At 42.8% G+C, this 12,480-nt stretch overlaps 1 protein-coding gene across 1 annotated transcript in view; it reads left to right on the plus strand.

Moving 5' to 3' along the window:
- LOC107775946 (kinesin-like protein KIN-7O) overlaps nt 1-12,480 on the plus strand; it is a 52,109-nt gene that overhangs the window by 23,353 nt on the left and 16,276 nt on the right. Inside the window, exons 14-18 of the mRNA XM_075233670.1 lie at nt 1,015-1,071; nt 9,879-10,118; nt 10,202-10,267; nt 10,339-10,509; nt 10,621-10,725. Coding sequence (XP_075089771.1) covers nt 1,015-1,071; nt 9,879-10,118; nt 10,202-10,267; nt 10,339-10,509; nt 10,621-10,725 — 639 coding nt within the window. The remainder of the gene's footprint in view (nt 1-1,014; nt 1,072-9,878; nt 10,119-10,201; nt 10,268-10,338; nt 10,510-10,620; nt 10,726-12,480) is intronic.

Genomic DNA, 12,480 nt, shown 5'->3' on the forward strand with positions numbered 1-12,480 from the left:
AACTCCAGATTAACAAGAGGATACTCTTTTGCCCTCTTTCTCTAGCCTCACAAGTCTTGCCATATTCTTTAATTACCCAATGCGGCCTTAGATTTTGACCAGATTTAATTGCAGCATCTGGTCTATTATGGTAGCAAGTCCAAAGAACTCTTTTTGAAAAATCGATAAATCCTCGAGGCCAGTTAGCAGCACGATTTGAAGCTCGGTGGATAATGAGCCTGCACCTCTACTAATTAATGAGCCTGACCAGATGCTCTTTTTTATCCCTTTTGGGGATAGGTAACTTGCAATTTTCATTCTTTAAGCTCTAAAAACCAATAGATTTGCCCTGAAACTAATTGGTCTACTGCTTCTGCTTAAATATTGGTAAAAACATATATTAGTTGGGAAGTTTTGTTATTTCAAAGCAATGTTTCAAAAATTACCCCTTCCAAGGTGCGTCGCAAGGCGAGGTGAGGCCTGGTTACCGTAAGGCATCCAGGTCCAGGGCAAAAGTATGCAAGTGATACATCTTTTGTCACACGGAGTTCAACTTTTTATGGCATACAACTTTTTCGTGCCCAAGCAAAAAAATAAATTTAAAGTTTTAAGTTAGTATTTTATGCTAACTCAGCTAACTCCCTCTTCACCTCGTACGTGAGTCTGAGACCTTCCAGCTAGTTTATGCAAAACAAAAATTTGAGCTCATTTGGGATTATTGTTTAAAGTAGTGGCTTTGCTCTATGCTAGATTTTTTGGGTGAATCCAATAAATTCTTAAGGATTGGTAGTCCTTCCTTGGAAGAATGCCCAGGGGCATAACAAATTTTCTGTTTGAGGAGAAAATTCAAAATCTGCTACCAATTCCTAAAATAGGCCTCTTTGCATTTCTGGAAAAATTGCTTATGTAATCTTAGTCAATGAAGGCAATATGACATACATCACTCATTAGCATTTGATTTGGTCTTCTACCCTTAGCTTTCTTTTATTTCCATTCTCTTGTGATTAATTTGATGTTATATCTTCTGCATTCTAGGATAAACGGCGGTATACATGCTGCCCAGGTAACGTTTCAAGGGAGGCTTTGAAGGAGGTGAGATTTGATTTCCGTTGGTAGCATTACCATACATTATCTTTTGTCGTGTAAATAGGAGCAGTAGATTATTATTGACCATATTTGTGCAATGCTGCATCCAAAGATGCATTTTATTAGTACTATGAATCTGCATCAATAGTGTTCTTGGTGTATGAATCGACTTGCCTTAGAGTACTGGAGAAATTTGTTGCTAATTTGTGTTTAAGTGCATCAGTTAGATAAGTTGGTTTTAATGGTCATCATATTGTTAGGACACCGTGCAAAAACTCATTAAGGATGGTTGACACTCAATTCAAAGGGATGTTTTAATGCTCTATCAACTGCAGTGTTTATTCAGAAAGCTCGCTTGAATATATACTAGTTTCAGTGAAAGTACTTGAGCATACAAGTCAATGAGATTCGAGAAAACTAAAAAGTAAGCCAACTATTATGTACTAAACATTTATAATAATTGATTGGGATAATTTCAGAGACTTCCCTCAAGGTTTCGCTTCGTAGCACTAACCTGCGTTGTGGTTTACAATATTAAGCTTACCTCCCTTTTCTCTAACTTTTTTATAACAATTCTTGACATATTTATCATTATTAAACTGTTCTAATTAATTAATTTTATAGAATATCTTCTTTATCACATTCTTTAATGATAAAAATGCAATTCATTTATAAAAATTTAGCCAAGTGTGATGAAATAATAACTGATAGGGATAATTTCAGAGCCCTCCCTCTAAGTTTCTCTTCTTAACACTAACATTGTGGTTTATGATATTATGCTTGCCTCTTTTGTTTTGATTTTTTTTGTAATTTTTTTGGACATATTTATCCTTAATGTAAAGTAGTTGCAATTTGACTAGTTTTCTCTTTTCTGATATTACCACTTATCCTTTATCTCTCCCTTTTTCTTTTCTCTTCCATCTTTCTTCCTTCCTTGCTTTCCTCTTCTTCTTCTTGCCCTTCCTGCGCCGAGGGTCTATTGGAAACAGCCTCTCTACCTGCATTAGGTAAGGGTAAGGTCTGCGTATAGACTACCCTCCCCAGACCCCACCTGTTGAGATCAAACTGGGTTTGTTGTTGTTGTTGTTCTCTTTTCTGATATTAAAGTGTTGTAATTGGAAAATACAGATACTCTCTACATACAGATGCTCTCAGGCACACTCCCCGAGGAGCTTGAGAACCCGGAATCCTGAGTTTCTACAAACACCATCGGAGAGCCACCAGTGACGCGAGCCTATCCCTGAAAACAGCTCCGGCAAAGACCCTTACACGCGCCGCCACGCGCGGCCAAGCTCCGGCGAGCCCTCCACCACGCGCCGACGCTGTTTGAAACCAAGAAAATGACTTTTGAAGCCAAGGAATCGCGTGTTTTATTATTAAAGAATGTGCTAAAGAAGACATTTTGATAAAATTAATTAGTTAGAAAAGTTTAATATTATAAAAGGGCAAATCTGTCAAAATGTAATTCTTTTTTATTAATAATAAAGACGTTAAAAACTGTTACAACTTATAGAAAACCAAAACAAGGAAGCTAAGTGTAATATCGTAAACTACAAGGACATTAATGTTACGAAGCGAAACCCAGAGAAAATCTTTGAAATTGTCCCTAGTTAATAAAATGATGTATGGTGTACTCGTGGAGTTGGAGGAACTATCTCAAGACTACTGGAAATGAAAGCCTAGTTGAACTAAGACTACTGAAAATGAAAGCCTAGTTGAACTAAGACTACTGAAAATGAAAGCCTAGTTGAATACAATGGCAATAAGGGAACTTCAAGTATATTGTAGTTTTCAGTAGCAATTATGCCAAAATTTAATGGGTTGATGCATATCCCTTTGAACTTGCAAAATATTGTCCTTGCACACTTTAGAGCCCAACATATATGTTGGAATATGTGTATGTGTAATTAGTGTTAGTCCCATATATAGTTGGAGTAAATGTATTATATATAGGGCTCATTGTATCATTGTTAATACATCAATAATATTTTTTCCGTGTATTATTTCTCACACCACATATCAGATCGGCAGTGAGAAAACATTCGGGAAAGAAAACCCAGCCAAAACAGTTGGCGTGCTTCAATTCAGGCGATTGTCAAAATCAAATTTTGGTGGTGTTGTGCAAAAAGCAACACCACCACTAGGTCCCCCAACCCTCGGCGACCAAACCCGAAAAAGAATCTCCGCTAACAGAGGCTCTACGCGTTCTGTCATGGGCTGCTTTCCAGACATGCCCCATGACCCCTTGGCCGCGCCCCATGGCGGCCTAGCAAGCCTCACAATGCCTAGCGCCATGGTCGGCCTCGTGGTCTTGGCTGCGCCAAGTGACAAGCGCGCATGTGCCTCTGTCGCCCCACCGATGCCTCTCGCCAGCGCCCAAGGGCTGGCCAATGACAATAGCGCCGCGCGCCCTGACAATGCCGCGCGCGCAGATCCTGATGCCTCGCCAGCGCCCAGCTGCAGGCCCATTCCAGCAGCGCCTCGCGCACAGACCCTGATGCCAAGCACCAGTGCCCAGCCTCAGGCCAGCACATCAAGTGTCGCGCGCGCCCACAGCAACGCGCGCGCAGACCCGCAAGACAAAGATGCTGCCATCGGACTTAGTTTTTCCTTGTAATAATCTAAGTCCTTTTCATTGTAATCATAGGCTAGTTTACATCATTTTCATTTCAGTGTGCTTCTACAGCTTTATTAGGACTAGTCTTGTAATGTTGGTTTATTTTTTTTAAGCATTATTAAGGGGGACCAAACAATCAAACATTTCAATCAGCATTTTCTGGTGTCTCTCCCCTCGACACCACATCATTGTAATCATCATTTTCATTCAGCAATAAAATCATCATCATCATTCAAAACCCAATTCTCTCTCAAGCTTCCGCAATTGCCCACGACATTGGTTTTCCCGCACGGCACTGACAATCTAGTCTAGCGTGCGGCGAGGACCTCATTGGCGGACAGCAACCGCACTGACATCGGTTGCTTAGCCTTACGTTGCCCTTCCAAAGATCATCAGGAAGGCGTTGCGTAACAGTTGGTATCAGAGCCTAGGCTCGACATCGGACGAGGGAACATTTGCCATCATCACCATTTCTGACCATGGTGAATCATGGGGAGCGTCTAGCATCCCTAGAAGAGACGGTTGACCGATTACGACCCATCGTAGAAACGGTGCCTGATCAAAGCAACAACCTAGTGCAAAGGTTGGACGACCTGGACCGCCGAATGCGGCAGGCCGAAAATGACATTGCAAACATCAGTCGTGACTCCGACGAGGACCGACAAACGGCAGCCATCGAAACTGCCAATATTCATGGCAAATTTGAGGACCTCCAACAGGAGCGTGCCGACGATTTAGCCCATCAGCAACATGAGGCAGACAGACTAACTGCCATGCAGCAAACCATAAACGACTTGACAGACAAGCTCAACGTTGTCAATGCTGCCTTACAGAGCCTACTTCGAGAAGGCAACCATCACATCAGGGGTGCAGCAGACCTCACCCCCATTCCACAAAAGCTTAAGATACCGGAGCCAAAGCCATACGACGGATCCCGGGATGCTAAAGAAGTGGAAAACTTCATCTTCGACATCGAACAATACTTCGATGCCGTGGGCCATTTGGAGGAATCCAAAAAGGTAGCGACTGCTGCCATGTATCTTCAGGGCGATGCCAAACTTTGGTGGCGGGTCAAACACGAAGCCATCAAGGCCGGTGAAGATACTCTTCAGACATGGGACGAATTGAAGGTAGCCATACGCCTGCAGTTCTTTCCCGAAAATGTGGAATACAATTCCAGGAGAAAGCTACGGGACCTCCGCCACACCAGATCAGTGAGGGAGTACGTGCGCGAATTCTCCGCACTCATGCTAAACATACGCGACATGGGGGACAAAGACAAACTCTTCGCATTCATAGAAGGTTTGAAACCTCATGCCCGTATGGAACTACAGCGACAACGGGTAGACACCCTGCCCAAGGCCATTCAAGCTGCAGAATGCCTTGGCGACTATCATTTGGGAACTCAGAACGACAGGCCCCAGCCGTCTGTCCGAGGGGGATCCAACGGGCACCATCCCAGCAATGGTGGCCCAAGCAAAAGTGGGGGAGATCGGAGTGCATCCAAAACTAAGACTCCTCCCTCCAACAGCAACAGTGCTGCATCCATCAACAACAATCAGGGGAGAAAGCCTCCCTCAGAATGCCGTCATTGCGGCGGGGCACATTGGAACAATGAATGCCCAAACATCAAGGTCAATGCTCATCAGACTGTCGAGGATGAGACAGATGCATCAGACACATCTGAAGACAACCAGGTAGGCGCCTTCAATGCAATTGTTGGCTCTATCCCTCATGCCTTAGCGGGGACCAGTGCATGTCCTCCTAAGAAAACATCAGTCCCGATCACCAGGAAAGGGAAAGAAAATATGGACGAAGGACCTCCTAAGCAAGCGAGGACCCTAATGTTCGTCGAATTGAAAGTGAACGGCAAGCCCCTTCACGCATTGATAGACACGGGTGCCACCCATAACTACTTGTCATCAACGCAAGTAGAGCGCCTAGGTCTTGTGGTACAAAAGAGCAAAGGCCGCGTCAAGGCTATCAACTCACCACCTCAGACATTGGGTGGAACAGCTACAAATGTCCCAGTGAAACTTGGCCCATACAAAGGAAGCATCGACCTGCGCATCGCAATCATAGATGACTTCGACATCATAGTGGGTTTGGAGTTCATGAGGCAAACCAACACCATTCCAGTACCATTTGCCAACATGCTCCTGATGATGGGAGAAAACGGGGCCAAGCCCTGCACCATACCATGCTTTCCCATAAAGATGGCCGCTGAAAACATCTCGGCCATGCAGTTGGAGAAGGTAGTCAACAGACATGAACCCCAGGTTCAGGCTACCCATCGCAGCAACAATCAGCCATCATGTCATCGGCCTCAAAAGACTGGTGACGCTCATCATCGTGTGAAGACTTGTCAGCCATGCCACAAGGACAAGTCGGATCACTCATCACAGCCGGGACCCTCGCAGCCATCACATGTCCCTCATAGACCATGGGAAAGTGTTTCCCTCAGATTCATCACAGGATTGCCCCAAGTCGGCAATCTTGCATCCATCATGGTTGTCATAGATCAGTTCTCAGACTATGCAACTTTCATAGCAGCCCCGCAAAACATCTCAGCAGAAGATACAGCTCGACTCTTCTTCTCGCACATTGTCAAACATTGGGGCCTGCCCAAAAACATTGTTAGTAGGCGCGACTCACGCTTTACTAGCAACTTCTGGACCCATCTCTTCAGGTGCTTTGGGTCAACATTGAGTCACAACACAGACATCCATCCACCATCGGATGGCCAGACAGACCGGTTCGATGACATGCTGGAGGAATATCTCCGCAACTTCGCAACCGGATCACAGAAGCATTGGGTGAAGCTCCTGGATGCTGCTCAACTGTGTTTCAATTCTCAAAAGAGCCATCATACAAACAAGAGCCCTTTTGAAATTGTTACCGGACAGCAACCGCTTCTCCCGCAAATGGTGAATGCATCAACCATGCCGAAATCTCCTCGAGCTGCCAACTTCTCGAGCGAATGGGAGCGCAACATGGAGATAGTGCGGAGCTATCTCACCAGGGCCCAAGAGCGGGCAAAAAGGTTCACCGAACAACAGCGTTGCTTTTCCCAACATCAACCAGGGGACAAAGTAATGCTACACATCCCAAAGCAGTATTTGTTTGCAGAAAGGACCCATGACCCTCGGCTGCAACAAAAATACATCGGGCCCCTGCCCATTGAAAAACGCATTGGGAAGTCCACATACCAGGTCAAAACTCCATCCTGGTGGAAGATCCATCCAGTCTTCCATGTCAGCCGCATGAAATCGTTGCTTCGCTACAACAGCAAGCTCACAGAACAGAGGGGCGCAGACCTCCCATCCAACCACCATCAGAAACATCATCATCATCATCATCATCATAAGGCTCCGAGGACGGCGCCAACTCAGGTGGGGGAGAATGTCATGGGCTGCTTTCCAGACATGCCCCATGACCCCTTGGCCGCGCCCCATGGCGGCCTAGCAAGCCTCACAATGCCTAGCGCCATGGTCGGCCCCGTGGTCTTGGCTGCGCCAAGTGACAAGCGCGCATGTGCCTCTGTCGCCCCACCGATGCCTCTCGCCAGCGCCCAAGGGCTGGCCAATGACAACAGCGTCGCGCGCCCCGACAATGCCGCGCGCGCAGATCCTGATGCCTCGCCAGCGCCCAGCTGCAGGCCCATTCCAGCAGCGCCTCGCGCACAGACCCTGATGCCAAGCACCAGTGCCCAGCCTCAGGCCAGCACATCAAGTGTCGTGCGCGCCCACAGCAACGCGCGCGCAGACCCGCAAGACAAAGATGCTGCCATCGGACTTAGTTTTTCCTTGTAATAATCTAAGTCCTTTTCATTGTAATCATAGGCTAGTTTACATCATTTTCATTTCAGTGTGCTTCTACAGCTTTATTAGGACTAGTCTTGTAATGTTGGTTTATTTTTTTTAAGCATTATTAAGGGGGACCAAACAATCAAACATTTCAATCAGCATTTTCTGGTGTCTCTCCCCTCGACACCACATCATTGTAATCATCATTTTCATTCAGCAATAAAATCATCATCATCATTCAAAACCCAATTCTCTCTCAAGCTTCCGCAATTGCCCACGACATTGGTTTTCCCGCACGGCACTGACAATCTAGTCTAGCGTGCGGCGAGGACCTCATTGGCGGACAGCAACCGCACTGACATCGGTTGCTTAGCCTTACGTTGCCCTTCCAAAGATCATCAAGAAGGCGTTGCGTAACAGTTCTCACGCACTGATCGGAGTATTTTTTTTCCCAGCGAAATCTATTCCACGCGCCGGCCCATGGGACCTCTTCCGGCCATTTTTTGGCCGACCTTCAGGACAGCTTGGTCGCAATGCTCTTCCGACTCGACCCATTAAGTTTAAACCTAATTCCGGTGACTTTATTTTGTGGCGTTCTATTTGTTGTTTCCGACGTCTGTTCCGACAACTTTTTTTCTTTTACCAAGCTACAACTTTTGTGAGTTACATGGTAATAAACCTTTCTTCAATCTAACATATCTTTAGGATTTGATGTTTTTTGTTCTAAAAGCATGGGTTCTGCAAATTCAACCTTCATGATTATTTCTGAACCCCTACTTGGGAGTTCAAATTATTTATCTTGGGCTTCGTCTGTCGAGTTGTGGTGTAATGGTCAAGGTGTTTAAGACCACATAACCAAAAAGGCTAGTGAGGGAGATGAAAAGGCTAAAGCACTTTGGGAGAAGATTGATGCTCAGCATGTAATATCTTGTGGCGATCCATTGATTCCAAGTTGATGCCTTTGTTTCGTCTCTTCCAGACATGTCATTCAGTTTTGGAAAAGGCTCGTACCTTATATACTATGATCGTCTGTCATCACCCCATTATGCTTTTGTATCTTATTTTTCCTCTGTTTCCATCCCTAAGTCTATAGGTGAAACTGTCTCAGGATGGCGACATGCTATGATTGATGAGATGTCTGCTTTACATACGACTGGTACTTGGGAGCTTGTTCTCTTCCTTCAGGTAAATCATCTGTTAGTTGTCGTTGGGTTTATGCAGTTAAAGTTGGTCCGGATGGCCAGGTTGATCGACTTAAGGCCCGTCTTATTGCCAAAGAATATACTCAGATATTTGGGCTCGATTACAATAATACTTTCTCTCCGGTGGCTAAAATAGCATCAATCTGCCTTTTTCCATCCATGGCTGTTGTTTGCCATTGGCCTCTCTCTATCAGGTGAACATTAAGAATGCTTTTCTTTGCGGTGATCTTGAGGATGAAGTTTATATGAAGCAACCACTTGGTTTTGTTGCTCAGGGAGAGTCTAGTGGCCTTGTATGTCGGTTGCGCCGGTCATTTTATGATCTAAAACAGTCTCCTCGAGCCTGGTTTGGTAAGTTCAACACAGTTATCCGGGAGTTCGGCATGACTCGTAGTGAAGCAGGAGAATGTCAATGTCGGAAGAGAAAAGTGGCAAAGTTAATTGCATGAGTTACAAGTATTAAATTGCACCCACTATGATAGTATGCCCTTCAATTGTATACTAAGTATTTTAGTTTTAAAAAAATAGATGTTCGCATCATCTGGGAAGACCGAAAATTTCTTTTCCCTAAAGATGAAAACTTTTTAAATATGATTTTGTTTTACACTTCAAGCTTTCTGTATCACTGAGAAAAGGTATTTGTTGACATACCATTTCTGGACATGGAAAAGAGTCCATAGAATGCTATGCTTTGATAGCAACAAAGCCAACTATATCTATCTCACTGTAATCGACTCCTATAATCTTTCTTTATATTTATCTCTTTTAGGGACTGCTGTTCTGCTTTTTACATATTAATTTCTGAATCTTCAGAACAAGTTTGGGCATTACTTTCTGTGATTGAAGCATGACCATCTAAAGCTGGGGATGTGCCAAGAACAGCAAAGTAGGGTTGAGATAGTCATAGTCCTAAAGGAGTATATCTGCATCCTTAGTTTTCTGTAATTATAGTTTAACTTTTCTTAGTTATCAGTTGAGGTCTCCTTGTTATCATCATCCCTCCATCTCCACCCAAAAAAAGAAAAGAAAATAATCAGATGTTTATTTCTTATATAATTGACATTGAGGTTTTTCTTCTCATTGTTATTAGTTTCAGTGTTCATTGAGTTTATCAAAGTTCAATGATCTCGTGAAGCAGGCTTTACCTATGCACAGGGAAACTAAATATTTTATTCTCTCCTGCTTCAGTTGAACTCCGCAGTCACAGAGGAAACTTCTGTAGTCGAAGCCAAAAGGATAGAACGTGACATTGGACCCCTACTTCCTTTTGAAGAACTATTAGATGCTGACAGCATTGGAGACTCTGTCAAGCAAGATGACAATTCAAGGAGTAATCAATTGGAAGACTGTACTCTCCCTGGCCCGCGGGCTTTGTTGCATGTGACTAGCAGGAGAAAAGGAGCCTCTAGAAAAAAAAGCTCCTCAATGGTTCTCACATCACTCCGCTATTTGAACTTTCTTTCAAAATAGTATTATACCACTGATTATCTTATTTTTTAAAATCCTGGCAGGAAGACAATGAATTATCGGAACTTCAAAGGGAGTATGAGGAGTTGCTTTTAAAATTTGAATCACATGTAAGTTCTTTTGCTTTGCTTCTTTTATTTCTGATTCTGCAGCCTGGTTTCTTAGTTTAATCTTTTGCTAGAAAATCGCGAGTGAGGTAAAAGTTGACTATCTAACAAGGAAGCTTTTTGAGGCTGACATTCATCTGGTCGATGGTTCTGAGCAAGACGACAATTCTTTGATGCACTTAAATGGAAGCAAAGCTTTGAGAGAGTCGGAAGCTATTTTGGTGATTAAGCAGCTGCAAGAGAAGGTGTCCTCTCATTTTCTTTCTTTCTCATCTTCCTGTCATCTATATAAATAAGATTACCTTGTCCTTTTTCCTCTTTTTAAGTATTTCTCAGAATGCGGAACTTTTGTTCAGATCACTGTGCTGGAGATGGAGAGATCCTCAAGCCAACTGAATTTGGACTCTGTTGTTGAGATAGCAACAGAGCAAACCATATCTGCAAGAGAGAAGCATGAAGAGGTAATATGGACTTCACTTTTTATGCACTGGAAATTGCAATTATGATGATTTATCTCCTTATATTGAGAGAGCAGTGTTGTCAAAGGCTCATTTAAGGCGCACTTAAGCCCTGAAGCTCAGAAAAGCTCATGGAGGGTGCTTCCCCTCGCTTAAGCTGCGCTTTAGTGTAGGCAAGGCACTAAGGCGTGCACACTCAATGCCCATGAATTCTATCTTGAATCGAACGGTACTAAACATCAAATATAATTGACAAATAAGTGTATTAGTTATTAAGGAAAACAATATGAATTTGTTATTTTTCCTTAAATTACATATATATTTTTATTTTTTTCCTTCATTCCGCCCCTTTTTTACTAAAACCCACGCTTAAATTGTGCTTTGCGCTTAAAGCCCCAATACACATGGAACGCTTTTTAGAGCTTTTCGCCTTTGACAACACTGTGAGAGAGCAGACAAAGTGGTGATATATTCTTGTTCACTTTAGAATTTCTCTGCTAGTGGCATAATTATTGTGGCTGTATCTATACCAACCATTGCATTCTCACAGTCACAGTTGTTTGACTGTGACAAAGAAACTGTTTCTTCCTGATAGAATACTAAGAAAGTTCTCTTTCTCCCACTTGCATGTTAAACGCACAAGGAAATATTGAACATGTGGTAGTCTCCTATATATTTGTAATAAGTGTTGCTTGATTAGTAATATTCTAGTTTGTAAATGTTGGCATGTCATTACTAAATATTGCTTTCAAAATCTAACTAGTAACGAAGACGAGAAGCCACATAAATAGCCCAAACCATGATGGTGCTGAATCTGAATTTGAAGATCCACATGTTTTTTTGATTCATTACGTCTTATTTCTTCCTTTACACCTTAGTCACATTTTTGCATTCTTTTAATTTTTTTAAATACATAGAGGGACTAGGGAATCGAGAGGGATGGAGAGATTTGAACCAGCATATATTATGTTGGACAGTGTCGTTAAGGGCTTGCTTAAAGCGCGCTTAAGCCCTGAAGCTCAGTGAAGCCCAGGTTGTACGGTTCGCCTTGCTTAATTTGGCCCTTTAGTGTAGGCATGATGGTACTAAGCCGCGTGCACCTTCACCGATGAGTTTTGTCTTTAGGGAACAACAACGCAGATACAAATATAGCTTAAATATAGTTTTTCCATTGTTTTGTCCAAATAATTATTGTTAGTGTTTATAGTTACATTTTCATGCATTACATTTCTATTTTCTTTTCCGTCATGGTGCTTTTCTTCGCTAAAGCCCACACTTTATTTGCGCTTTGCATTTAAAGCTCCAACAGATTTTGGCACTTCTTGTGCTTTTCGCCTTTGCCTACTTTGGTGTAGGAGATCTGCAGCGGTACCACTAGGCTATAAGCCGTGGTGGTCGAAGATCTCATTCTTAATCTTAGCCCCAAGATGCATTCTCAAAAACTATGTAGTGATTAAAATTAGAAGATGTATTAGGCTTTTTTGTTTTTGGTATAGACAGGTTTACACAGAAGATACTGTCTCAATCATAGAAATTTTAGGCTCCTGCTAGGATTACTGAACTGTCTTCTATTTTTGCTCTCTTGTAAATATGGTTTCAATACAACCTATCTACTGTTTTTAATATATACATATGTTACCATATCAAAAAAAATAAAAATAAAAAAATAGAATGATGTATCCTGATGGTGATTTTTATCTATTCAATAGTTACTGGTTTTATTTATTAAATGAAGCTTTAAATAGTATTTTGCTTTCC

Source organism: Nicotiana tabacum, chromosome 16 (genome assembly GCF_000715075.1).
Source record: "Nicotiana tabacum cultivar K326 chromosome 16, ASM71507v2, whole genome shotgun sequence".
Taxonomy (NCBI): domain Eukaryota; kingdom Viridiplantae; phylum Streptophyta; class Magnoliopsida; order Solanales; family Solanaceae; genus Nicotiana; species Nicotiana tabacum.